This window comes from Coregonus clupeaformis, chromosome 33, assembly GCF_020615455.1.
Source record: "Coregonus clupeaformis isolate EN_2021a chromosome 33, ASM2061545v1, whole genome shotgun sequence".
NCBI lineage: Eukaryota > Metazoa > Chordata > Actinopteri > Salmoniformes > Salmonidae > Coregonus > Coregonus clupeaformis.
In genome coordinates, this window is record NC_059224.1 from 33,036,224 (window position 1) to 33,064,216 (window position 27,993).

Below are 27,993 nucleotides of genomic sequence, written 5' to 3' on the forward strand. Positions count from 1 at the left end.
TTGAGGTCAGGGCTTTGTGATGGCCACTCTAATACCTTGACTTTGTTGTCCTTAAGCCATTTTGCCACAACTTTGGAAGTATGCTTGGGGTCATTGTCCATTTGGAAGACCCACTTGCGACCAAGCTTTAACTTCCTGACTGATGTCTGGAGATGTTGCTTCAATATATCCACATAATTTTCCTTCCTCATGATGCCATCTATTTTGTGAAGTGCACCAGTCCCTCCTGCAGCAAAGCACCCCCACAGCATGATGCTGCCACCCCCGTGCTTCACGGTTGGGATGGTGTTCTTCGGCTTGCAAGAAACCCCCTTTTTCCTCCAAACATAACGATGGTCATTATGTCCAAACAGTTCTATTTATGTTTCATCAGACCAGAGGACATTTCTCCAAAAAGTACGGTCTTTGTCCCCATGTGCAGTTGCAAACCTTTTTAATGGCGGTTTTGGAGCAGTGGCTTCTTCCTTGCTGAGCGGCCTTTCAGGTTATGTCGATATAGGACTCGTTTTACTGTGGATATACACTGCTAAAAAAAATTAAGGGAACACTAAAATAACACATCCTAGATCTGAATGAATGAAATAATCTTATTAAATACTTTTTTCTTTACATAGTTGAATGTGCTGACAACAAAATCACACAAAAATGATCAATGGAAATCAAATGTATCAACGCATGGAGGTCTGGATTTGGAGTCACCCTCAAAATTAAAGTGGAAAACCACACTACAGGCTGATCCAACTTTGATGTAATGTCCTTAAAACAAGTCAAAATGAGGCTCAGTAGTGTGTGTGGCCTCCACGTGCCTGTATGACCTCCCTACAACGCCTGGGCATGCTCCTGATGAGGTGGCGGATGGTCTCCTGAGGGATCTCCTCCCAGACCTAGACTAAAGCATCCGCCAACTCCTGGACAGTCTGTGGTGCAACGTGGCGTTGGTGGATGGAGCGAGACATGATGTCCCAGATGTGCTCAATTGGATTCAGGTCTGGGGAACGGGCGGTCCATAGCATCAATGCCTTCCTCTTGCAGGAACTGCTGACACACTCCAGCCACATGAGGTCTAGCATTGTCTTGCATTAGGAGGAACCCAGGGCCAACCGTACCAGCATATGGTCTCACAAGGGGTCTGAGGATCTCATCTCGGTACCTAATGGCAGTCAGGCTACCTCTGGCGAGCACATGGAGGGCTGTGCGGCCCCCCAAAGAAATGCCACCCCATACCATGACTGACCCACCGCCAAACCGGTCATGCTGGAGGATGTTGCAGGCAGCAGAACGTTCTCCACGGCGTCTCCAGACTCTGTCACGTCTGTCACGTGCTCAGTGTGAACCTGCTTTCATCTGTGAAGAGCACAGGGCGCCAGTGGCGAATTTGCCAATCTTGGTGTTCTCTGGCAAATGCCAAACGTCCTGCACGGTGTTGGGCTGTAAGCACAACCCCCACCTGTGGATGTCGGGCCCTCATACCACCCTCATGGAGTCTGTTTTTGACCGTTTGAGCAGACACATGCACATTTGTGGCCTGCTGGAGGTCATTTTGCAGGGCTCTGGCAGTGCTCCTCCTGCTCCTCCTTGCATAAAGGCGGAGGTAGCAGTCCTGCTGCTGGGTTGTTGCCCTCCTACGGCCTCCTCCACGTCTCCTGATGTACTGGCCTGTCTCCTGGTAGCGCCTCCATGCTCTGGACACTACGCTGACAGACACAGCAAACCTTCTTGCCACAGCTCGCATTGATGTGCCATCCTGGATGAGCTGCACTACCTGAGCCACTTGTGTGGGTTGTAGACTCCGTCTCATGCTACCACTAGAGTGAAAGCACCGCCAGCATTCAAAAGTGAACAAAACATCAGCCAGGAAGCATAGGAACCGAGAAGTGGTCTGTGGTCACCACCTGCAAAACCAGTCCTTTATTGGGGGGTGTCTTGCTAATTGCCTATATTTTCCACCTGTTGTCTATTCCATTTGCACAACAGCATGTGAAATGTATTGTCAATCAGTGTTGCTTCCTAAGTGGACAGTTTGATTTCACAGAAGTGTGTTACATTGTGTTGTTTAAGTGTTCCCTTTATTTTTTTGAGCTGTGTATATACTTTTGTACCAGTTTCCTCCAGAATCTTCACAAGGTCCTTTGCTGTTGTTCTGGGATTGATTTGCACTTTTCGCACCAAAGTACGTTCATCTCTAGGAGACCGAACGCGTCTCCTTCCTGAGCGGTATGACGGCTGCGTGGTCCCATGGTGTTTATACTTGCGTACAGATGAATGTGGTACATTCAGTCGTTTGGAAATTGCTCCCAAGGATGAACCAGACTTGTGGAGGTCTACAATTATTTTTCTGAGGTCTTGGCTGATTTTCTTTTGATTTTCCCATGATGTCAAGCAAACAGGCACTGAGTTTGAAGGTAGGCCTTGAAATAAATCCACAGGTACACCTCCAATTGACTCAAATGATTCAGAAGCTTCTAAAGCCATGACATCATTTTCTGGAATTTTCCAAGCTGTTTAAAGGCACAGTCATCTTAGTGTATGTAAACTTCTGACCCACTGGAATTGTGATACAGTGAATTATACAGTGAGGGAAAAAAGTATTTGATCCCCTGCTGATTTTGTACGTTTGCCCACTGACAAAGAAATGATCAGTCTATAATTTTTATGGTAGGTTTATTTGAACAGTGAGAGACAGAATAACAACAAAAAAATCCAGAAAAACACATGTCAAAAATGTTATAAATTGATTTGCATTTTAATGAATAAGTATTTGACCCCTCTGTAAAACATGACTTAGTACTTGGTGGCAAAACCCTTGTTAGCAATCACAGAGGTCAGATGTTTCTTGTAGTTGGCCACCAGGTTTGCACACATCTCAGGAGGGATTTTGTCCCACTCCTCTTTGCAGATCTTCTCCAAGTCATTAAGGTTTTGAGGCTGACGTTTGGCAACTCGAACCTTCAGCTCCCTCCACAGATTTTCTATCGGATTAAAGTCTGGAGACTGGCTAGGCCACTCCAGGACCTTAATGTGCTTCTTCTTGAGGCACTCCTTTGTTGCCTTGGCCATGTGTTTTGGGTCATTGTCATGCTGGAATACCCACCCACGACCCATTTTCAATGCCCTGGCTGAGGGAAGGAGGTTCTCACCCAAGATTTGACGGTACATGGCCATCATCCCTTTGATGCGGTGAAGTTGTCCTGTCCCCTTAGCAGAAAAACACCCCCAAAGCATAATGTTTCCACCTCCATGTTTGACGTGGGGATGGTGTTCTTGGGGTCATAGGCAGCATTCCTCCTCCAAACACAGAGAGTTGAGTTGATGCCAAAGAGCTCCATTTTGGTCTCATCTGACCACAACACTTTCACCCAGTTCTCCTCTGAATCATTCAGATGTTCATTGGCAAACTTCAGACGGCCCTGTATATGTGCTTTCTTGAGCAGGGGGACCTTGCGGGCGCTGCAGGATTTCAGTCCTTCACGGCGTAGTGTGTTACCAATTGTTTTCTTGGTGACTATGGTCCCAGCTGCCTTGAGATCATTGACAAGGTCCTCCCGTGTAGTTCTGGGCTGATTCCTCACCGTTCTCATGATCATTGCAACTCCATAAGGTGAGATCTTGCGTGGAGCCCCAGGCCGAGGGAGATTGACAGTTTTTTTTGTGTTTCTTCCATTTGCGAATAATCACACCAACTGTTGTCACCTTCTCACCAAGCTGCTTGGCGATGGTCTTGTAGCCCATTCCAGCCTTGTGTAGGTCTACAATCTTGTCCCTGACATCCTTGGAGAGCTCTTTGGTCTTGGCCATGGTGGAGAGTTTGGAATCTGATTGATTGATTGCTTCTGTGGACAGGTGTCTTTTATTTAGGTAACAAGCTGAGATTAGGAGCACTCCCTTTAAGAGTGTGCTCCTAATCTCAGCTCGTTACCTGTATAAAAGACACCTGGGAGCCAGAAATCTTTCTGATTGAGAGGGGGTCAAATACTTATTTCCCTCATTAAAATGCAAATCAATTTATAACATTTTCGACATGCGTTTTTCTGGATTTTGTTGTTGTTATTCTGTCTCTCACTGTTCAAATAAACCTACCATTAAAATTATAGACTGATCATTTCTTTGTCAGTGGGCAAACGTACAAAATCAGCAGGGGATCAAATACTTTTTTCCCTCACTGTAAGTGAAATAATCTGTCTGTAAACAATTTTGGAAGAATTACTTGTGTCATGCACAAAGTAGATGTCCTAACCGACTTGCCAAAACTATAGTTTGTTACCAAGAAATGTGTGGAGTGGTTGAAAAACAAGTTTTAATGACTCCAACCTAAGTTTATGTAAACTTCTGACTTCAACTTTATGTTCCTTCATAGTACACTACTTTTGACCAGGGCTCATGGGTCTCTGTTCAAAAGTAGTGCACTATATAGGGAATAGAGTGCCATTTGGGAAACGCACAATGTCTCATTAATGTCTCACCTCTGTCTCCCGTGTGTCACAGCTGGCTTTTGAATCCCTGTCTGTTATTGTCAACGCTCTCACTCTCCTGGAGGTCGGGCAGGTGTCTGTGTGCAGGTGAGATGAGGGGCCTCTGTAGAGTAATTAATATTGATGTCCAGGTGTTGCTCTTCCCCAGACAGTGATGTTACATTTGTGAAATGTTTTGGTTGTCACCTCAGCTTTGGTGAGACGGTGCAGCTGCTCCATCCGTTCCAACAACAATTTAACGACCAGTCAGGCGCTAGGATACTGAGGCTCTGTCAGTTCCAGCAGAAAAAGACCCGGATAGCCCAGGTGGGGTCCCTCTTTTTTAACTGCTTGATATCTTACTGTTTTCATGAATTGAAGGCCTTCCAGGCCCATTTGTTTACGGTCTGTGATATTAAATCAAATATATTTAGTGAGGTACTCTTGTTTGAGACTGACCGCCACATTGTGCTCCTATCCTTTAGTTCCTGGAGACCTCAGCCAACATGTTTGTAGCAGCCAAGCAGCACAGCCTTGGATCCATGAACACAGGTAATGTACTGGGGTGGTGCAGCATCTCCTTTGACTTGATCAATACAATAAGAATGTTTAGTATCATTACTATAAACGAGAATGGCCTCCCCTAGTCCCTTCTTCATTTGCTAATGTATTCAAGTGGGTTTAGATCTCACTATTCCTTACAGTAATGAGTTGACATATTAATCAATGCCCACTGATTGCATTGTTCTCTGAGCCTATGGGGTCCATGCCCTGGTTGTATTTGATGTCCAACAAACAAGCCCTGTGTGAAACAGTAGGGGAGGAGCAGAGCACAATGATTGTTATTCAAAGGCAGGGTATTGTTCCTACTACAGTGCCCCTGGTGAAGCTAACATGTCCTCTATGGAGCTGTGGTGAAAATCACAGTGCAGAGCTGGTATCTGAGCTTTCACTGCTCTCCCTCTGCAGCCCAGAGGACTTGAACCTGTAAGCAGACACCCAGGTCCATTGTGGTGCAAGTGTAAACTGACCGCCTCCTCCGCTCTTGCTCCCTCTCCCTCCTCTCTCCGTCTCCCTCCCTCCCTCTTTCGCTCTCTCTCCCCCCCACAGAGACAGCCCAGCTGCTGCTCATTGTGTCGGACGGCAGAGGGCTCTTCCTGGAGGGGAAGGAGAGGGTGACGGCGGCTGTGCAGGCGGCTCGCAACGCCAATGTCTTTGTCATCTTCGTGGTGCTTGACAACCCCAACTCCAGGGTAAGGGACTTAGATGGAATCCATGTTATGTATCAAGGACTGTGGATAGTAAATGCAAAATCTAATTTACATGCTACATTTGTTAATGTGAATAATCAAATCACTATAAGATAGATAATATTCATATAGAACTATTCCCTCAAATTTTTAACAATATTCCAATTGGCATTTCCTATGTCATTTTTCTACAGGATTCCATCCTGGACATCAAGGTGCCCATCTTCAAAGGTCCGGGAGAGATGCCTGAGATCCGCTCCTACATGGAGGAGTTCCCCTTCCCTTTCTACATGATCCTGCGGGACGTCAACGCCTTGCCAGAAACCCTGAGTGACGCACTGAGGCAGTGGTTCGAACTCGTTACGGCAACCGACCAGTAGAAGCCATCTTAGAAGGCAGCAACCAACCGCACAACGCCACTCTGCTGCTAGCCTCTCGACAACACACGGACTCAAAAACAAACGGGACTCGCAAAGAAAGACGGAATTGCCGCTGTATATGTGCCTTTTTGTTCTTATTTTTTACTGTAATTTTTGTAGACTGTAGAGTTTGATATAGAGTTTGATAGCGACTTCCGCTGTTTAGTCCTTGTCTTCAGGCCAGGGGGATTCTGGAAGTTATTTCGCAATGTAATAACCATTGCTTTAACTTACACGTGTATAACAAATGATAGAAAAGGATACAAAATGTGATTCCCTTCCGTGTAAACAATCTCAGTGAAGAGATACTGTACCTCTTTCCCCTGTGTACTATAACCCCCTTTGTGTTGTATGGATGTTTTCTGTGTTACATGCTCATCATCAAGTCATCCTGCTTCCGTGTGAACACATCATCTGTTAATGTATGGAGGTGACAGTAGTGTTGTGATGAAGTTGTTTTTGCACAACTGTTAAAAAGCACCCCCTTCGTTATATCATGGCAAAAGAAAAAGCATGCTGCTATGGTCTTGATCCATTTCAAAAGTAATCCCAAAATTGTGCCTTGGAAGAAATGCATCTCACTTAACACCCATGTGCTTATAAAAGGAATCCATTGTTTACATGGAAATTATCATTTTGCCCAAATGTGTTATTAATACAAAGCTTAACCCTCTCTCTCTCTCTCAATAAAGGTCAAGGTTTTGGGAAAATTTAAGCACAAGGACTGCTAATAACAATTTTGATAAACGCTCCAATCGATGCCATTTCTCTGGTCAAAGAGACATATCCACTACATCTTACTGAAGATGAGGTTCATTCACTGCCATGAAGACACCATTAGGAAATGTCATTGCTGTGTCCCTTTGGAATACAGTTGTAACTATAAGCAAACATATGATATTCATGGAAGTTGTTTCTTCATTCCATCCATAAATCACATCATATGACATGATACATTGTATGATGATAATAAACTTTTTAATCTGTGTTTTGAGCACATTGTTTTATCTAATATGTACTGTATTTGGTAGTAGCCAATTTACATACAGTATTATTTTATGGCCCCTGAAGAAATTGATTTTCAATAAGTACTCCACCCCACAAGAGGGCGACATTTATATTTTTATCTATGTTGACTGCCAAAACAGATCAGCTGTAGAGCTGCCTCTACAACCATGTTTGCTACAATTCACATAATGGCTAGCTCAAGGTTACCCGCGGCAGCGCTTACATTAAAACAGGTAATAAATAAATATTAATCTGTATCATGAACTGTAAACCATGCGGTTAGTGTACTACTGCCAACTAGATAGTGTTCTCTGACATTCACATTTGGGAAATAGCCATGGCAGCATGATCAGCTAGCTAGCTAACGTTAGCATTTCAGCAGCAGCTCTAGTTAGATAGCTTGCTCATCTGATTTTAAGTGTAATATCCTCACTACGTAGCTAATACCATGTCTTTTTTTGTTAACGTTTTCTCCCTCCGAATATTGCTCTGCTAATATGATTGTTGATAAATTAGCCAGATAGCCAGGTAACTTGCTAGCTAGCTTGCTTGGTTGTTTGCTTCCTCTGGTCTATTTCTACAGTTTCTACAGAGGCAGAAAGTGTTGAGTCTCTACAGAAACATGATGAGGACCATCAGACAAGTGCCAGACGAGGGAGACCGAAAATACCTGAGGGATTGGGCGAGAGATGAGTTCAAGAGGAATAAAAATACCACAAATCAGGTGAGATATGGTCAAGCCAAGGTGTCTGAAATTGTCATTCTGTGTTCTATCCCTGTTCTAACCATTGTTGTCTCTCTGTATATCTAGGACGCCATCCGAATGATGATCACACAGGCAAACATGCATCATGATGAGCTACAGTCATCCCTTGCATTGGCTAACGTTAAGAAATAATTTCACCTGTGTGGGACTGAGGTAATCAACCCATTTAAATGCTGGAAGTGAATCCCAGAGGCTTTGTTATGCTGCCTCAAATGGACTGTGGATTGGCAGCATGAAAGCCATAGGAATCAGTACACCACTTACTGTAGAAGCACCTTGGCATTTGGCCAGACCAGCTCGTTGCCGTTCTTATCGATGTATTCCTAAAACTGCTAGTGTCTGGTACATAATGGGATTTGGACCATATGAGATCTGTCATGGGGAGTCCCATATCAGATGGTTGCCATCAACATGTCCATGTCGAGCAGTGGTGACGCTTTCAGAACGCCAGCTGTGATTCAATTTTGAGGAAAGCTGCGAGAGCCATGTGTGATATGCCATTTGCAATCATGTCTGACATAATAATACCATGGGGCTCATGTTGGGCTATTGTAAAGTTGTTTGTGTCCAGATGACCCTCATGAAATATGTTATGTACATGTTGAACATAAAACAAAAATACATTCTGTAGTTTGTCTATAGTTTTTTTTACTAAATACATTTTACATCTACTTTATTACACTGAATGTATGTTCATATCAACAAAGACATCAATGTACCACAACCTCACACATGAACAGAACAAATGTCACACATGAGCACTAACTAATTTACTGTATGCACAGGTCTATTTCAGAAGACAAAAATACTTTTCATCATGCAAACAGGGTCTTAACAGTAACTCATTTTAGTGCTAAGGACAAGTATTAGGATGTTATGGTTTTTACCATCAAAGAAATATACAGTAGTGGGTTGGCACAAAAGTGTATGAGTACTAAAGTTATGAAAGGTCAAGTTTTCTTAACAGTTAAGACATTGTCAGTTTGGCTGTATTCTCGTGAGTTATGTTACCCTTGTAAGTCACATACCTGTATGAAAGCTTGCAGTAGCTTATTCTACTGATATTTTAAGCATCCTGGCTAACTCAACTATTTCTGAAGCTGTCTGCGCTAGTCTTTCTCTACTCTCTCATTGAATACAAATTCACAATGTCACAAAAAATTACCCACATTTTCCATAAGCAAACTGCCAGAATTTTTCACATAACAGGCTTTCTCATCACAGGATAAAAAGTATTGGCATGTTGACTTTAGGACAGCGTAACATTGTGCCCAGGTGTGTACGTGCATCAGTTCCATGATGGCACCATGACAAAATCCACTGTAAATAACTATCAGTAAATCTAGGGGTTTTACAAAGCACAAACACAGGAGCTGCCCAGATGTATAGAACAAAACACATTAATAACAAGACCACATTCTACTGAATTGTCTGGCATGCCATAACATGTCTTTAAAATAAGTTACTATACAGATGATTTTATACTGTTGAATGACATTATTTGCCATAAGTATGAAATCAGCTAAATTCGGTCAATGACAATTATTTTGGTCAGTGGGTCCACTGGATCCAGGTCGCCATCTGTAATGAGCTCAGATGATGATTTTTGCTGTTCTGAAGGTTTAACTCTAAACTCTGCAGTGGTGTGCCTGTGTTAGCTGTCGTCATGCCTGTTAGTCCTGAGCATGAGTAGCTCGTCCTCCAGGTAGGTGATCTTCTCCAGCAGGACAGCCCTGTCTGCCTGGGCCCTCTGGTCTGCCTGCCACCTGGCTTCCTGGATCTTCCTTTCATACCAGTGCTCCATCTGGGTCGACACCGCCTCAAAGAAGTACTGTGTCACCTCCAGGGCGTGCATGTTCTCCCTCTCCTGGGCAAAGCCCTCACCCCCGCCTTTCTCCACGGCTCTCTCCCCAAACACCCCCAGAGTCCCCTCGGCCTGCCCCACCGAAGCCCCCTTGTCCCCCTTAGCCTTTGTCCTGCCCTGGGATTGCCTCTTGTGGTGCTTGCCCTTGTCCCTGCACCTCTCCCTGTTTCTATCCCTCTCCCTGTCGCAGTCCTTGTCTTGCCTGTTGCTGCAGCGGCGCTCGGTGGCTGGGGACAGGCTGCTGGCCCGGTGGTTGTTGCCTCTGCTGCTTGATCCCAACTCCAGCAGTGCCACGTCCTGCAGTCCCTGGAACGGCCTGCAGGGGTCAGTAGAACACAGCGAGCGTTCCTTGGGCCGCACCACTTGGGGAGATGGGGAAAGGGATAAAGCGGGAGTTGGGGAGGAGATGTTTTCTCGCTTGTGATGTTTATCACCATCTGGAAGATTTCCAAGAGGCAATTATTAAGTGAATTAGAATTAAATCAACCTTAGAGCACGGCACACAATAAATAATTTATGATTACTCAAATTAGTTCCAGTGAGATTGCCATCTTCAAATGCAGTGTGATAGATTAGGATGATACATTAATTAACCTGCCAAAGGCAAATTTATAATTTTAGCATTTCTGTAAAAATGTTGTATTTGGGCCACATTCTCTGTTATTTACTTCTAAAAAAGGGTTTGACCTAAGAATAATATACTTAGATTATGTAACGCTTACATAAGCCTGTATCTGTGTGAAATGAGTTCCCTCTCATTGTGTGTGTGCGTTCGTGCATGTGCATAAGAGTAGTAATTCAGAGCACTGGCTATTTCACTGAGTTCTGTTTGAACCGTACCTGGAGAGTTGTCCACCTGAACCACAAAGTTATGATTGGCTGAGGGGTCCTCTGTGGCGGCCGTGTTGGGGTCTCCCTCGGTGAGGTCAGTGGTGTGGGGGGCCAGACACTGGAAGCTGCCCCCAGGGTCCACCTCACACAGGCCCTCAGCCATGGATGAGGACCGACGCAGCTTGGCGTTGCGGGGGTCTCCAGCGAAGCGCACCTCAATGTTCTGGAGCTTGGCCATGCACCAGTTCTTCAGCTCGTTCACCACTGATGCCTGCTTGAAGGGCAGGCCAAGACAAGAAGAGGTTTCGTGACAGAGAAACAGCAGGGTATATACAGTTGAAGTCGGAAGTTTACATACACTTAGGTTGGAGTCATTAAAACTTGTTTTTCAACCACTCCACACATTTCTTGGTAACAAACTATAGTTTTGGCAAGTCGGTTGGACATCTACTTTGTGCATGACACAATGCATTTTTCCAACAATTGTTTACAGACAGATTATTTAACTTATAATTCACTGTATCACAATTCCAGTGGGTCAGAAGTTTACATACACTAAGTTGACTGTGCCTTTAAACAGCTTGGAAAATTCCAGAAAATGATGTCATGAATTTAGAAGCTTCTGATAGGCTAATTGACATCATTTGAGTCAATTGGAGGTGTACCTGTGGATGTATTTCAATGCCTACCTTTAAACCAGTGCCTCTTTGCTTGACATCATGGGAAAATCAAAAGAAATCAGCCAAGACCTCAGAAAAAAATATATAGACCTCTACAAGTCTGGTTCATCCTTGGGAGTAATTAACAAACGCCTGAAGGTACCACGTTCATCTGTACAAACAATAGTATGAAAGTATAAACACCATGGGACCACGCAGCCGTCATACCGCTCAGGAAGGAGATGCGTTCTGTCTCCTAGAGATGAACGTACTTTGGTGCGAAAAGTGCAAATCAATCCCAGAACAACAGCAAAGGACCTTGTGAAGATTCTGGAGGAAACTTGTACAAAAGTATATATATATCCACAGTAAAACGAGTCCTTTATCGACATAACCTGAAAGGCCGTTCAGCAAGGAAGAAGCCACTGCTCCAAAACCGCCATAAAAAAGCCAGACTACAGTTTGCAACTGCACATGGGGACAAAGATCGTACTTTTTGGAGAAATGTCCTCTGGTCTGATGAAACAAATAGAACTGTTTGCCCATAATGACCATCGTTATGTTTGGAGGAAAAAGGGGACTGCTTGCAAGCCGAAGAACGCCATCCCAACCGTGAAGCACGGGAGTGGCAGCATCATGCTGTGGGGGTGCTTTGCTGCAGGAGGGACTGGTGCACTTCACAAAATAGATGGAATCATGAGGAAGGAAAATGATGTGGATATATTGAAGCAACATCTCAAGACATCAGTCAGGAAGTTAAAGCTTGGTCGCAAATGAGTCTTCCAAACGGACAATGACCCCAAGCATACTTCCAAAGTTGTGGCAAAATGACTTAAGGACAACAAAGTCAAGGTATTGGAGTGGCCATCACAAGGCCCTGACCTCAATCCTATAGAAAATTTGTGGGCAGAACTGAAAAAGCGTGTGCGAGCAAGGAGGCCTACAAACCTGACTCAGTTACACCAGCTCTGTCAGGAGAAATGGGCCAAAACTTCCCAACTTATTGTGGGAAGCTTGTGAAAGACTACCAGAAACGTTTGACCCAAGTTAAACAATTACTAATTGAGTGTATGTAAACTTCTGACCCACTGGGAATGTTATGAAAGAAATAAAAGCTGAAATAAATAATTCTCTCTGCTATTATTCTGACATTTCACATTCTTAAAATAAAGTGGTGATCCTAACTGACCTAAGACAGGGCATTTTTACTAGGATTAAATGTCAGGAATTGTGAAGAACTGAGTTTAAATGTATTTGGCTAAGGTGTATGTAAACATCCGACTTCAACTGTATACTGAACAAAAATATAAACGCAACATGTAAAGTGTTGGTCCTATGTTTCATGAGCTGAAATAAAAGATCCCAGAAATTGTCCATACGCACAAAAAGCTTATTTCCCTCAAATTTTGTGCACACATTTTTTACTTCCCTGTTAGTGAGCATTTCTCCTTTGCCAAGATAATCCATCCACCTGACAGGTGTGGTATATCAAGAAGCTGATTAAACAGCATGATCATTACACAGGTGCACCTTGTGCTGGGGACAATAAAAGGCCACTCTAAAATGTGCAGTTTTGTCACACAACGCAATGCCACAGATGTCTCAAGTTTTGAGAGAGCGTGCAATTGGCATGCTGACTGCAGGAATGTCCACCAGAGTTGTTGCCAGAGAATTTAATGTTAATTTGTCTACCATAAACCGCCTCCAACGTCGTTTTAGAGAATTTGGCAGTACGTCCAACCGTCCTCACAACCGCAGACCACGTGTAACCACGCCAGCCCAGGACCTCCACTTCCGGCTACTTCACCTGCGGGATCGACTGAGACCAGCCATCCGGACAGCTGATGAAACTGAGGAGTATTTCTGACTGTAATAAAGCCCTTTTGTGGGCCTGGCTCCCCAAGTGGGTGGGCCTACCCATGGCTGCACCCCTGCCCAGTCGTGAAATCTATAGATTAGGGCCTAATGAATTTATTTCAATTGACTGATTTCCTTATATGAACTGTATCTCAGTAAAATCGTTGAAATTGTTGCATGTTGCGTTTATATTTTTGTTCAGTATACTATCTATTATCTAAAAGTGTTAAAATAACTGACTTTTTGTTTTCTTCTCACTTTTAAAAGTTAATATTCTGTTAACTCATATCTAAATAATGTTGTTGACTCGTCCTACACTCGTATTTGTGGCCAAAGCATTAATTGGAGAAATATAACTTTAAAAAACACACCTCAAACTTGTACAGTAGCTTGCGAAAGTATTCACCCCCCCCTTAAAATTGATTTTTTGGGGGGGCTTGTATCATTTCATTTACACAACATGCCTACCACTTTGAAGATGAAAAATATTTTTTCTTGTGAAACAAACAAGAAATAAGACCAAAAAACAGAAGAGTGAATACCTTGTAGAGCCACCTTTTGCAGCAATTACAGCTGCAAGTTTCAATTACAGCTGCAAGCTGGGGTATGTCTCTATAAGCTTGGCACATCTAGCCACTGGGATTTTTGCCCATTCTTCAAGGCAAAACTGCTCCAGCTCCTTCAAGTTGGATGGGTTCCGCTGGTGTACAGCAATCTTTAAGCCATACCATAGATTCTCAATTGGATTGAGGTCTATGCTTTGACTAGGCCATTTCAAGACATTTAAATGTTTCCCCTTAAACCAATCAAATGTTGCTTTAGCAGTATGCTTAGGGTCATTGTCCTGCTGGAAGGTGAACCTCCGTCCCAGTCTCAAATCTCTGGAAGACTGAAACAGGTTTCCCTCAAGAATGTCCCTGTATTTAGCGCCATCCATCATTCCTTCAATTCTGACAAGTTTCCCAGTCCCTGCCTGCTGATGAAAAACATCCCCACAGCATGATGGTGTTCTCGGGGTGATGAGAGGTGTTGGTTTTGCGCCAGACATAACGTTTTCCTTGATGGCCAAAAAGCTCAATTTTTGTCTCGTCTGACCAGAGTACCTTCTTCCATATGTTTGGGGAGTCTCCCACATGCCTTTTGGCGAACACCAAATGTGTTTGCTTATTTTGTTCTTTAAGCAATGGCTCTTTTTCTGGCCACTCTTCCGTAAAGCCCAGCTCTGTGGAGTGTACGGCTTAAAGTGGTCCTATGAACAGATACTCCAATCTCCGCTGTGGAACTTTGCAGCTCCTTCAGGGTTATCTTTGTTGCCTCTCTGATTAATGCCCTCCTTGCCTGGTCCGTGAGTTTTGGTGGGCGGCCCTCTCTTGGCAGGTTTGTTGTGGTGCCATATTCTTTCCATATTTTAATAATGGATTTAATGGTGCTACGTGGGATGTTCAAAGTTTCCAATATTTTTTATAACCCAACCCTAATCTGTACTTCTCCACAACTTTGTTCCGGACCTGTTTGGAGAGCTCCTTGGTCTTCATGGTGCCACTTGCTTGGTGGTGCCCCTTGCTTAGTGGTGTTGCAGACTCTGGGGCCTTTCAGAACTGGTGTATATATACTGAGATCATGTGACAGATCATGTGACACTTAGATTGCACACAGCTGGACTTTATTTAACTAATTATGTGACTTCTGAAGGTAATTGGTTGCACCAGATCTTATTTAGGGGCTTCATAGCATTTATTTTTTAGAATTCTTTTAAAATGTCACTTCACCAATTTCAACTATTTTGTGTACGTCCATTACATGAAATCCAAATAAAAATCAATTTAAATTACAGGTTGTTATGCAACAAAATAGGAAAAACGCCAAGGGGGATGAATACTTTTGCAAGGCACTGTATCTCAAACAGTCAGTTTCAAAATGCTTGCTATTTCCTCATAGAACATGATGTCATCTCCCTGAGGAGGATGAGCTGGCCAATCAGCGTTCTAGAGCAGGGTTTCCCAAACTCGGTCCTGGGGCCCCACCTGGGTGCACGTTTAGTTTTTTGCTATAGCACTACACAGCGGATTCAAATAATCAACGCTTGATGATGAGTTGGTTATTTGAATCAGCTATGTAGTGCTAGGTCTAGAGGAGGATGAGCTGGCCAATCAGCGGTCTACTTGGGTGAATATTCTTAATGACCGGTATACGCACACACCATTCTGTTGTTGGGGTACGCACACACCATTCCAACATAGAAAATATGCTTTTTAACATACCTAATTAAAACAATTTGGGAAGGAAAACTATTTCACTCACATTGTAAGTAATTATAGGTCATATTTAATAGAAATCTGAAATCACTGGGCAGTTACTTTAAAGCATTGTTGTAATATTTTAAAAAATTCACGACAACCTTGAATTAAAAAGTTTAATGATGGCACAGGAAGGTATGGGAACTAGTGTTTTGTCCATCTGAGACCCGCCTCTCTTGCTGTGTTGAGTGAGTTGACACTGCTGTTAGTATTACCTGTCTCTTCTCCCCCTCCTGTCTCTCCTGCATGGCCCTCTGGTCGATCCTGTGTTGGCACTCTGTCCTCTCTGCTGACACCCTCTCTACTGTCATCTTATCTAGAGCACGGATCTAGAACCACACAATCACAAACCACATAGAGTTAAATGCCTGAGCCTGATAAAGCTGTCATAATAAATGCAAGACACCGGTTGTGAAAGAAAAGCTCACAGCTGTTTTTGACTTGACTAACATTACACTTCATTTCATTAATAGGCAAAATCAGCAAATTATGAATGCATGCCTGCCCCACATCCACTGCTGTGACTTCAGAGGCTTGTGGGATGTAGGTAGTATTCCTTAGGCACCAAACGGAAGAGAATGGACTGAAACTGGGACTGGTCTACCTGTCCTGGACTGGTCCAATAAGAAACTATAATTTTCGGTTTACGTTGCAAAAAGTTGAAAACGCCTTAATGAACAGGACCCTGGTCTATTATGTACCTGATGTTTGTTCTTGCGGTCCAACTGTCCCATCTTGTTGTTCATCAGGTCCTGCACCGTGTGGATCTCCGTCTTCATCTCCTCCTTGGTGGCCTCCAGCTGGTTCTCCAGCTTGATGATCAGAGGCTCACAGCGGCAGCCATTGATAGGCGCCTGGGACACAGAAACCAACCATGGGCACTGATCCACTTGATAGCAGACACAAACTCAAACTGAAATATAATTAATTAGTAAGTACATAAGTCTTGTCCGAGCCAGAATGGCCTGTAGCATGAGGCAGCTAGATGTACAAGTACACCTCCTGGACAGGATGCTGGTCTGTCGCAGGGCCTTGCTCCGACTGTAATATGTGTTTTCTACATAGAAGAATATAGCAGCAAAGCCTGTTACAAGGTTTCAACATTACAGAAAATATCTGCTAGTAGCTCCATTCACAGTGCTTTAAAAGCAACATTAAACTTTAAAAAGTGAAGTGTAAGCATAATGAAATCATAGCATCACATGAAAAATGTAAAACAAAAGCTCTGTTGTCTGTGTGTTCTTTCTATCCACCTGCATGATCTTGCCATCCTTGCCACGGTACAGAGTGTACAGCTGATAGGCCTTGTAGTTGTGAGGCGGGGGCTGGGGGGAGGAGCCACGCAGTTTGCCCCGCCTCTTCTCTCTGTGTTTGTTCTCTCTACGGCGGAGGGGGTCAGAGACGGAGGGCTGCAACAATATATCACATATTCCATCTGTTTAATATGAATAACATATTTCACCTGGGTAAACATGTGCTGTTGTTAGAAGGTTAAGGTAATAGATTACCTTCTCTTTGAGCTTCCTGTTTGTGCTCGCCTCGATCACCTCGTGTTTGCGGGCGACGAGGTCGCTGCTGTGGGTGTCGTCAGCAGCAGATGCACTGTCCTGTGAGGAACAACAAAACTGGAACATCTCCACATCTGTGTTATCATATCTTGACGCATGTGCCCGTGCACACAGTTAGAGTGAGATGGTCAGCTGTACTGTAACTATACCTTCCTGGGGAGCATCTCATCCCTGGGCACAGACTGTGCTCGGCGTTCAGCCATCAGCTTGTCCCTCCTCTTCCTCATACTCCTGCCTCGGGTGAAGCTCTGGACCTGAATACACAGAGGGAGAGCAGTGTGAGAACTAAGGGCCAGTTTTTTATTCACTGAGGCTTTACATTTACTGACGGCCATTGATTGGTTGAAGGTCCTGTTTTTATTTACCGTACTTTAGTCTGCCCAGCTCTTTACATGGAGCAAATGCGAATGATTCAATTAGTGAAGGTTTCTTGAGTAAGTAGGGATATACAGTGCCTTTGGAAGGTATTCAGACCCCTTGACTTTTTCCACATTTTGTTACGTTACAGCTTAATTCTAAAATGGATTAAATAAATAAAAATCCTCAGCAATCTACACACAATACCCAATAATGATGAAGTAAAAAACGGTTTTTAGACATTTTTGCAAATGTATTAAAAATAAAATAGCTTATTTACATAAGTATTCAGACCCTTTGCTATGAGACTCGAAATTGAGCTCAGGTGCATCCTGTTTCCATTGATCATCCTTGAGATGTTTCTACAACTTGATTGGAGTCCACCTGTGGTAAATTCAATTGATTGGACATGATTTGGAAAGGCACACATCTGTCTATATAAGGTCCCACAGTTGTCCCACAAAACCAAGCCATGAGGTCGAAGGAATTGTCTGTAGAGCTCTGAGACAGGATTGTGTCGAGGCACAGATCTCGGGAAGGGTACCAAAAAATGTCTGCAGCATTGAAGGTCCCCAATAACACAGTGGCCTCCATTATTCTTAAATGGAATAAGTTTGGAACCACCAAGACTCTTCCTAGAGCTGGCCGCCCAGCCAAACTGAGCAATCGGGGGAGAAGGGCCTTGGTCAGAAGTGACCAAGAACCCAATGGTCACTCTGACAGAGCTCTAGAGTTCCTCTGTGGAGATGGGAGAACCTTCCAGAAGGACAACCATCTCTGCAGCACTCCACCAATCAGGCCTTTATGGTAGTGTGGCCAGACGGAAGCCACTCCTCAGTAAAAGGCACATGACAGCCCGCTTGGAGTTTGCCAAAAGGCACCTAAAGACTCTCAGACCATGAGAAATAAGATTCTCTGGTCTGATGAAACCAAGATTGAACTCTTTGGCCTGAATGCCAAGCGTCATGTCTGGAGGAAACCTGGCACCATCCCTACAGTGAAGCATGGTGGTGGCAGCATCATGCTGTGGGGATGTTTTTCAGCGGCAGGGACTGGGAGACTAGTCAGGATCGAGGCAAAGCTGAACGGAGCAAAGTACAGAGAGATCCTTGATGAAAACCTGCTCCAGAGCGCTCAGGACCTCAGACTGGGGCGAAGGTTCACCTTCCAACAGGACAACGACCAGAGCCCAGACTTGAACCCGATCGAACATCTCTGGAGAGACCTGAAAATAGCTGTGCAGCAACGCTCCCCATCCAACCTGACAGAGCTTGAGAGGATCTGCAGAGAAGAATGGGAGAAACTCCCCAATGCAGGTGTGCCAAGCTTGTAGCGTCATACCCAAGAAGACTCGATGCTGTAATCGCTGCCAAAGGTGCTTCAACAAAGTACTGAATAATTAGGTAAATGTAATATTTCCGTTTTTTTATTTGTTATAAATTAGCAAACATTTCAAAAAAACTGTTTTTGCTTTGTCATTATGGGGTATTGTGTGTAGATTGATGAGGGAAACAATTTTATCCATTTTAGAATAAGGCTGTAACGTAACAAAATGTGGAAAAAGTCAAGGGGTCTGAATACTTTCTGAAGGCACTGTAGCTACAGCTAAAATAGCACAAATAATGCTGACTAGTTTAGCCTCTCAATTTCCCTATCACTTCCAAGTGCCAATGGCTATCTAGCTCTATAGCAGTCTCCTATGGACTCTGCCCATACTTGCACTTAACGCAGAAACACCTTTACTGCCAACCCACAGGAATGATGTCAGGTAGGTGTTATGGCGATATGAGAATTTCAGACAGATAAAAACGCCAGTCAAACACCTGAAGTATCTATATTCAAGTCCAAACACAGCATGAGTGTTTTCTATATAAATATATACAGTGAGGGAAAAAAGTATTTGATCCCCTGCTGATTTTGTACGTTTACCCACTGACAAAGACATGATCAGTCTATAATTTAAATGGTAGGTTTATTTGAACAGTGAGAGACAGAATAACAACAAAAAAATCCAGAAAAACGCATGTCAAAAATGTTAGAAATTGATTTGCATTTTAATGAGGGAAATAAGTATTTGACCCCCTTTCAATCAGAAAGATTTCTGGCTCCCAGGTGTCTTTTATACAGGTAACGAGCTGAGATTAAGAGCACACTCTTAAAGGGAGTGCTCCTAATCTCAGTTTGTTACCTGTATAAAAGACACCTGTCCACAGAAGCAATCAATCAATCAGATTCCAAACTCTCCACCATGGCCAAGACCAAAGAGCTCTCCAAGGATGTCAGGGACAAGATTGTAGACCTACACAAGGCTGGAATGGGCTACAAGACCATTGCCAAGCAGCTTGGTAAGAAGGTGACAACAGATGGTGCGATTATTCGCAAATGGAAGAAACACAAAATAACTGTCAATCTCCCTCGGCCTGGGGCTCCATGTCAGTGGGCAAACGTACAAAATCAGCAGGGGATCAAATACTTTTTTCCCTCACTGTAGATAAGGTCGGTGTGTGAAACTAAAATAATAACATTGCCTGGGTGCCCCTGCTGGACAGACTGGGTGAACCTGTACTCACCTGAGGTGCTTTGGTCAGAAGCAGAGCTATGTCTGGGTTGTTGTGGTCTCTGGCCTGGTCGAGTGCAGTCTGGCCTGCCTGCTCAAACACAGAGACAAGAGGCCAGTCAACCAGGGCTACAACACCTAGTTAGAGATACATGATTCAACTGGGTATGGCACTATGTTAATTGCCAGGCTACCCAAACTCCTTGCTCCGGCCAAACGGACGTTAGTTTCTTCTCCACAATGAGTCTGAATCTGAGTACCTCCCTGACGATTTCTAGAAAGCAAACACATCCTAACCATTCTGATTGGTCCCAGAAACTGATGGGTTGGGCCAGAGCCAGAACACAAGTGGGTAAAGCTGCGTTTTGAGCTTGGCTTTGATACTCTGATTGGTTAGAGATGATCCAATCACTAATAACTTTGTTTTGTACAACACTCCCCATTTTGACGTCACCACAAACGATTTCAACGATGGCAGTCTCAGACTGAAGTATGTAGCGAACATAGCAGCGGAAGAATTCAGTTTGAGTCATCAGGCAACGAAGTTAAGCATAAATGTAAATAGATATTTCCAAGTCGCTTATTCAGTTGTCAGTATGTCAAAATTGCATTTCTTGAACAACATACTGTGGTTTCTTATCAAAGTCTGCATGGCTTTACTGTGACTGAGTGAAAAACTACAACCATGGCTCCAGAGCAGGTTATTCACCAAACAGAATGTGCGGTGACATTAGTCATGATTAAGACGGCCTTTAGAAGTGCATGACTACTCCAGAGCATAGTCAACATAGTAGAGTATAGTACACTCTTAGAAAAAAAGGTGCTATCTAAAACCTAAAATGGTTCTTCGGCTGTCCTCATAGGAGAACCCTTTGAATAACCTTTTTTGGTTCCAGGTAGAACCCATTTGGGTTCCATGTAAAATCCTTTCCCCAGAGGGTTCTACATGGAACCCAAAAGGGTTCTCTCTGGAACCAAAAAGGGTTCTACCTGGAACCAAAAAGGGTTCTCCTATGGGGACAGCTGAAGAACCCTTTTGGAACCCTTTTTTCTAAGAGTGTAGAGCAGAGCCGGGTTCGGGGGCCTGGGGCACTCCACTCACGTTGTTGCGGATGTTGCTCTCTGTTCCAGCCTCCAGCAGAAGTCGCACTGTTTTCTTATGATTCAGCGCTGCTGCAACATGCAGCGGTGTGTCCCCAGCCTGGCCCAGAGAGAGAGAGAGAGGAAGAGAGAGAGAGACAGAGAGAGACTTAGCATAATGAAGTGTATGTTCCGCTGGGTTTTTACACTTCAACAAACAAATACAGAACAATGTTATACTGTCCCTGCTCTTTGCTATTAAAAGCTAAATACAGCCATACATATACTATATCCAGTAGGCTAACTGCACAATGCTAAGGCTAACTTAGGGTAATTAAAGTAAAGGACCTTTGACAAAGATATGATTTGCATGATAATCATAGGCATATTATTACTGTACATTATAAGCGGCTAAAAGCTACTGAGAAGTATATTCACATATTACGTGTACATGCATCACATACCATTTCTGATCAATAGAAATGTACAAAATAAATCAAAAATATATATAAAAGTTGTAATACATGTAATTCTCCAATTACATCTCAATGAGGGTGAGCAGAAAGCAGAGAGAAAGTGGTGTCGATTCAAACCCCTTTAAAATATACAAAACATTACATAAAAAGAAGGAAAAGCCCTCTGTGTGAAAGTAGTCAGTCACATGCTCAGACTAACCTGGTTCTTCTCTGCCACGGAGCAGAAGGCTCCCAGGAGGATGCGGAGCATGGACACATGGTTGTAGCGGGCCGCTACATGCAGACATGTGTCACCCACCTGGAACACAATGAAGAGAGACCACCACCACCACACACAGCTTGAGTTTCCTTTTACACAGCTGTTGGGAGAGCAGTCAAGGAGAAGTATAGGAGCGATGCATGGCACTGGGAAGTGGCTAGTGTATCAGAGGACTAACGAACTGCATTGAGAGCTACTTGAGATCTACTTTTTTCAATTCACCCATGAGGGGCGATTACGTTTGAAGTGCAGAGCAGAGCACTCACATGTATACACCGTTACATAATTAAGTGACTGCATGCAAACTGCTCTGTGGTTGTAGTTAACTGTAGAGAGGCTTCTGTTGTCACTGTGGATTTCCTAAGCAGTGGTTCAGAGATACCAGGAGATCATGTCTAAAATCATGGGAAGGCTACTATGGAGTGCCATTTGTAACATGCTATATTTCATGCCACGGAATTAATATTTTTCACAAATGATAGGACGTTACAAACGGCGCCCCATAGACTAGCCAACCCATGGAGGAGGACTTACATGGTTCTTGCTGTCGGGCCTGGAGCCACCCAGCAGCAGGACCTTGGAGCTCTGAGCGTGGCCGTTCTGACAGGCCAGGTGGAGGGCTGTGTTCCCTGCCTACATGGACGGACGGACGGACAGACAGACACCAGGGTTGTGTTTAATAGGGAGAGAACATTTTGGGACAGAGTGAAACTGGGAGGTATTGTACAAAGCTCAACTTGTTCAATTAGAGCACAGGTTTCCGTTTGCAGCTCTATATCTCTGCTATGGTGTGCCCTACTGAACACCACCCAGGTCACCACTCAACACCACTAAAAGCTCTCCAGTCGTCTGCAGTCACAGCACAGGACCTTTTGGAACCACAGCTGTTTTATAACTGTGAACAATCACATCTACAATATTTGCAGAAGAATTACCTTGTTTTTTGAGTGAACGTTGGCTCCGGCCTTGACCAGCAGTTTGACAGACTGGCTGAAGCCGTGCCATGAGACCTCATGCAGAGCAGTGTTACCGTCCTGTAATACCAAATACACACTCAAGAGCTTCACACATCCACAACCTGACCTCTGGATTGGTAACTATCATACTGGACAACAGTGTTTTTGTTTCTCTTAAAGTCAAAATAGCTAACATAGCAAGATAAGTAGGATATTAGTGAGGAACATAAGAGGTTGCGTGTCTAGGCCTAGCCATAAACACACTTTCTATTCACATGGACTTCCATGGGCTATGGATCCATCCCAAATGGCACCCTGTTCCCTATTTAGTGCACTACTTTTGACCACTATATAGGGAATAGGGTGCCATTTTGGACGCTTCCTATTTCTTCGCTGGGAATGAATGGGGGTTAAGCAGATTACAGGCGCAGTGTTTTCTCTACAGATTGTCAAATCGTTTTAGTGCTGTCTGACAATTCTGGGAGGGTTTAAAATCACTCTATGCCTGTGAGTGCATTGGGGCTGTGCTTTTAGCCCTGTGTGATCGCTGCTGTGTGTGTGTGAGTGCTGTGTGTGTGCGTGCGTGTGTGTGTGATATGTACCTTGTCCTGTCTGTCCAGAGCACACCCTTCCTGGATGAGGGCAGAGATAACATCACTGTTTCCCACCACGGCTGCCCGGTGTAAGGCTGTCTGCTCACCCTGCACACACACACACACTGATCAGTCAGGGGTTTTCACAACAATTACTGAGGTTCACAGGACAATGATGAATACAAATACCACATACACTGGTTAATGACTTTCCATTCCATTTCAGTTGACAAACTGACTTTCTCAAGTACTATGTTTCAGGTTATTATTAACACAAGAAATTACAATGATGTTACAACAATCATCCAACACTGCAGTTTGACACCAGATAGGCCTCCATACTATCACAGTCTACTACAGTGGTTATCCTCCATACAAAGCAGTGAATAGAGCACACAGCAGCAGCAGGCAAAAGCACTCAGTTCAGCCCAGCTCATTTATGTTCTACCATAAATGGAATTCCTACAAACATGGAGAACCATCCTAACTGCAGCTCAACAGAGTGACGTTTTGTAGACCAGGTTTGACATGTCATGAGAAGGGTGGAAAAAAGAAGAGCAAGAAGAAGCAGTGATTCCTTTGAGTGGAGGAGGTGGGGTTGTGGTTTGGTCATTCCAAGTGAGATAACTAAAAGGCGTGCCCAACACCAGAGGACGTGCAGTAGTAGTGGATTGGGAGAGTGATTATTTTCCACTGGCTCAGAGTAGCTTTTCTCTAACCTCCTTCTTCACTCTCCCTGATCTTCCTGGCTCTCTCCCAGGCCCAGTTCCAGTAGCCTTCCTCCACTGCAGTTTCTCTCTCCCCTCCTCCCCCTTCTCCTTGTGGCAATTGGTGGCCGAGGACGCACTGTGGCCCGTTCGGGATCGGGAGCTCATTGACCAGATGGAGAGAATTTGGGAGCGCCAGAGCTTTGGGCCGTTATCTGTGGGTGTGGGACTGGGGAGGGGGAGGAGGGTTGACCTGCACCCAGAGAGCGAGACCCGTGGAGGTCTGCTGCATCCCTCAAGATGGCAGTCCAAATAATCCCACTCTAGGCCACTGGAGGTCATTACACTACTAGTGTGACAGTCTTAGAGAAATGGAAAGGATGTCCGCACGCAGGAGAAACTACACTGCAATCAAACACACCAGCAGCCAGACTCAGGATCTTCATGCAAATGTTATGTTTGTGTGCTTCAAAAGTGACCTAGTTCACATTTAAAGGTCTATGTTAAATATTCTGATATTGTACAAATATTACATAGTGTAAAATGGGTGTGATGTTCATTTGGGAAGATTATGAGCGACACTAATGCAATGCCAGAGAAAACAAAGCAATGGTCCACACACAAATTCATCATCACAATCATGACTGCAGTGCTAGCTGGAAACATGGAAAGAGGGCAGAGCAAATTAAAGGCCGTATACAAACAGACAGTCTCTGGGTACTTACATCGTCCTGGATATCCAGATCGCAGCCGGCCTTCAGGAGAATGCGCACAACCTCGGTGTGGCCCTTATAGGAGGCCAGATGCAGGGGACTTCTGCCGTACTGTGGACACAGAACACACACTCTCACACACAGAAGAGAGGGGCACAGCAATTGAAGAGAGACCATCAACTGAAGAGAGAGAAACCAAGTGAAGCCAACCAGACTGTATGTCAGACACAGCCACAGAGAGAGAGTGACAATGTGTCTACAGGTCAGCCTACCCAGTAACACATGGTGCTGTCATCATGGCACAGCAGTAAGCCACACGCAATCTGTCTGTCATGGCCACACCACCCATTTGAATAATGAGTCGCCAGTAAACAAACAAATGTTTAATCCACATCCGGTTTAAACGAGCTAGAATGGAAGGGAACTTCTATAGCTGGTTATGGATATGACCCCACATCCTCCGGCTCTTAGGCCCAGACTTATGGACCTGCAGCCTGCTATGGAGCAAATGTGTATTTATAGTTTTGGGAGGTTTATCTTTATATGGTAATAATGGATTGTTTGCCAGACTAAATCAGTGATACTACCCGACATTACGATCATGTGCTGTATTGGATTAGATAAGGTTAGAAATGTAAAGGGCTCCTGAGTGGCACAGCAGTCTAAGGCACTGCATCTCAGTGCTTGAGGCGTCACTACAGACCCCCTGGTTCGATTCCAGGCTGTATCACAACTGGCTGTGATTGGGAGTCCCATAGGGCGGTGCACAATTGGCCCAGCGTCGTCCGGGAATGGCCGGTGTAGGCCGTCATTGTAAATAAGAATTTGTTCTTAACTGACTTACCTAGTTAAATAAAGGTATAAAAAAAAAGAGAAAAACCCTTATTAACACCTAATCCTCACAGCCCTCCATTAAATGGGAGAGACGGGAGAGACCGCAGGCGAGTGTGGCCTGCTACATGGGTGCGGCTTGGCACTGCCTGGTATTCACTATGGCCAGGCAGGGGTTGAGTTTCACTGGGCCAGGAAAACACAGTCAGGACCCAGGAGACTGTGAATGGATAGGGCCTGCTCTCTGCTCCGTGGCCTGGTATGACCTTAGAGAACTCACGACTGGTTATATTCTAACTCCTCTCTTTCTTATTCTCTCCATCTTTCTCATTCTCAAAAGAGTTTCTCTTCCTCAGAACTAAAACATCCATCCAAAACTTGACACTTTCCCTCACACTCCCCACTACGATACCCTCCTCCCCTCCCCTCCTCTTCCCCTGAAGCAGAGGAATTTCCAACTGAAATGTAAACCTCATGTTTCTTGTTTTTTTTGTTACTAGGGAACCCAGCCAAAAACTTGAAAATACAGCTAGATGTAACATTATCAGAGACAGGTAGGCCTATCAGATACAGCCATGTAGGATAGATAACTGACAACATTAATATATTCAGTCAGTCATGTATTCATATTTCACTCATATTCAGCTGTAAGTGTAAGAATTGCAGTTTGTTTCCTGAAACAATAAAAAATGCAGCATTCTTGACAAATTAAAGAGGATTTAAAGTTTCCCTTAGCCCATAACTCTTGTGCGCTCTTAAAGGGGCACACAGCATTTAACATGAACATCACAGAAAGCAGAAAGAAAGCTTCTGCCCAGAGATGTGTTATTGAGGAAGTACATTTATGAGGCTCAGGAAAAAAAGGCCTCTGCCTGGCTGTCTTATCGGCCAGTATCACATTGTGGTCTATAAAGAGAAAGACTGTGAAGATTTGAGGAAGACCTACATATTGTCTCAACACCTCAGGTCTGTCTTAATTACCAGAGCTGCTCTGACAGAGACACAAAGACAGGTTATTCACTTCACAGACAGACAGGATTGCTGCTGCCGCACATTACTTCAATCAAGCACGTCTGGCTGTGACTCTCTCAGCAAACACCCAAACTCACAGATGGATTTAATGTAAACACTGCAGCACGCACCTAAGTTCACTGTCTTTGGGAGATACAGTACAACATTCTGTAAAGCCATGGCATGCAATGATGACAATACATTATTGTCATATTGTGGTAACACTGTTGATTCAAGCTGAACATACAGTATTACATCAGCCTATATTAAATGTGTCAATCTCTTGCATTTGTACTGTTTTCCTCCACAGCTCCTGTCAGTGCAGAGGCTTGGGGCTACATGGCATGTATAAGAAATCTTCTCTCCCACCATTGTGTGGTGTGACCTCAAAGAGAGGTTTAAACTGTGTTGCGTGTGTCAGCGTGTTTACCCAGATCTGTGCTCCCACAGCTGTGCTCGCGGACAGCCAGATGGAGCGATGACAAAGCTCCTTCACACAAGTAACACACACACGGTTAAAATCAGCTTTAGAGAGAGTCCCTTGTGGCCGTGTTAATTTGTAACCAACACATTCCCCTTCCTGTAAAATACAGCTACTGTAACTTACTGTGATGAAACAGGGTAGTTTTATAGATAGTACTAGTATCCATGAAAGATTGAGGATTATAATAGATTCATATACTGCTCCAGTCCCACTAATCTTTTGAAATTGGGCTGTAGAGGGGATCTAATCATAGCATGAATGATGTGCCACACTACACACATAAATCTGCCCCACTGTCATTGCCCTGGTGGCCCAATGAGGCTGCAATTGGGTCAGACACAGTACCCACACAAACCCACCCATATTGGCTACACACAGAAACAGTACACAGCAGTGGAGGTTGCTGATGGCAGTATGGCTCCTAATAATGGCTGGAACGGAGCAAATGGAATGGCATCTAACCATGTGTTTAATGTATTTGATACCATTCCAACAATTTCACTCCAGCCATTACCACGAGCCCGTCCTTCCCAATTAAGGTGCCACCATCCTCCTGTGGTACACAATACATGTTTGACAGAAAAAAGCCTGGTGGCCCAGCCTGGGTGACCACCACTACTTAGTATAATAAACACATTGAAAAGACAAAAGTGTTATGAACACACAAGAAGACAACCTCCTCCAATCCACGTACCTTGGTGACTGCTACTTTGGCGCCCTTGTTGATGAGCTGGACCACATTGTCAGCCTGGCCCTTGTGCGAGGCTACAAGGAGGCGCTCGGAGAGTGCAAGGACCGCAGCCGCATCCTGCTGGCTCATGTAAGCAAGGCGAGTGAAGCACTGTCTCCAAGACTCGGTGCTCCAAGGAAGGGAGGGGGGGGGCTCACACCAACCCTAAGTCATGACCGTCACACACAGAGGTAATGGGCAGAAAGAGAGGAGGAGAGAAGGAGAAGAAAGAGGGCTTGGACCTCCGGACACTCCCAGGTTGGCTCCCTCAT

General features: G+C 44.3%; 3 protein-coding genes across 7 annotated transcripts in view; 2 read left to right on the plus strand and 1 right to left on the minus strand.

Annotated features, from left to right (window-relative positions):
* Window positions 1–7,105, plus strand: part of LOC121549024 (midasin-like) — a 60,177-nt gene extending 53,072 nt beyond the window's left edge. The window contains exons 97-101 of the mRNA XM_045210252.1: window positions 4,483–4,556; window positions 4,661–4,775; window positions 4,934–5,000; window positions 5,559–5,701; window positions 5,893–7,105. Coding sequence (XP_045066187.1) covers window positions 4,483–4,556; window positions 4,661–4,775; window positions 4,934–5,000; window positions 5,559–5,701; window positions 5,893–6,078 — 585 coding nt within the window. The 3' untranslated portion in view covers window positions 6,079–7,105. The remainder of the gene's footprint in view (window positions 1–4,482; window positions 4,557–4,660; window positions 4,776–4,933; window positions 5,001–5,558; window positions 5,702–5,892) is intronic.
* Window positions 7,106–7,262: 157 nt separating this feature from the next.
* On the plus strand, window positions 7,263–8,521 carry LOC121549026 (LYR motif-containing protein 2). The gene is made up of 3 exons (XM_041860813.1): window positions 7,263–7,358; window positions 7,709–7,849; window positions 7,937–8,521. The coding sequence occupies exons 1-3, from the start codon at window positions 7,293–7,295 to the stop codon at window positions 8,021–8,023; spliced, it is 294 nt and encodes a 97-aa protein (XP_041716747.1). The 5' UTR covers window positions 7,263–7,292; the 3' UTR covers window positions 8,024–8,521.
* LOC121549025 (ankyrin repeat domain-containing protein 6) lies at window positions 8,522–27,875 on the minus strand. 5 transcript variants are annotated; one of them, XM_041860810.2, is made up of 15 exons: window positions 27,686–27,875; window positions 24,678–24,776; window positions 23,255–23,353; window positions 22,632–22,730; window positions 22,231–22,329; window positions 21,637–21,735; window positions 20,984–21,082; window positions 19,895–19,972; window positions 17,117–17,221; window positions 16,908–17,006; window positions 16,653–16,808; window positions 16,101–16,253; window positions 15,615–15,728; window positions 10,596–10,857; window positions 8,522–10,192 (listed from the first exon to the last, which is right to left on the minus strand). In XM_041860810.2, the coding sequence occupies exons 1-15, from the start codon at window positions 27,809–27,811 to the stop codon at window positions 9,546–9,548; spliced, it is 2,334 nt and encodes a 777-aa protein (XP_041716744.2). In that variant the 5' UTR covers window positions 27,812–27,875; the 3' UTR covers window positions 8,522–9,545. The 5 variants fall into 5 exon arrangements, with proteins under 5 accessions (XP_041716744.2, XP_041716743.2, XP_041716742.2 ...); XM_041860809.2 differs by having other exon boundaries at window positions 10,596–10,860; XM_041860808.2 differs by having other exon boundaries at window positions 16,908–17,024.
* Window positions 27,876–27,993: the final 118 nt, after the last annotated feature.

Coding starts and splice junctions, on each gene's coding strand:
- LOC121549026 (XM_041860813.1), top strand. CDS start 7,293: ATGTTTGCTACAATTCACATAATGGCTAGCTCAAGGTTACCCGCGGCA. Junction 7,359..7,708: donor CAGCGCTTACATTAAAACAG/GTAATAAATAAA, acceptor CTATTTCTACAG/TTTCTACAGAGGCAGAAAGT. Junction 7,850..7,936: donor ATAAAAATACCACAAATCAG/GTGAGATATGGT, acceptor CTGTATATCTAG/GACGCCATCCGAATGATGAT.
- LOC121549025 (XM_041860807.2), bottom strand. CDS start 27,811: ATGAGCCAGCAGGATGCGGCTGCGGTCCTTGCACTCTCCGAGCGCCTC. Junction 23,354..24,677: donor ATCTGGATATCCAGGACGAT/GTAAGTACCCAG, acceptor GTGTGTGTGCAG/GGTGAGCAGACAGCCTTACA. Junction 21,736..22,230: donor GGCCCGACAGCAAGAACCAT/GTAAGTCCTCCT, acceptor ATTGTGTTCCAG/GTGGGTGACACATGTCTGCA.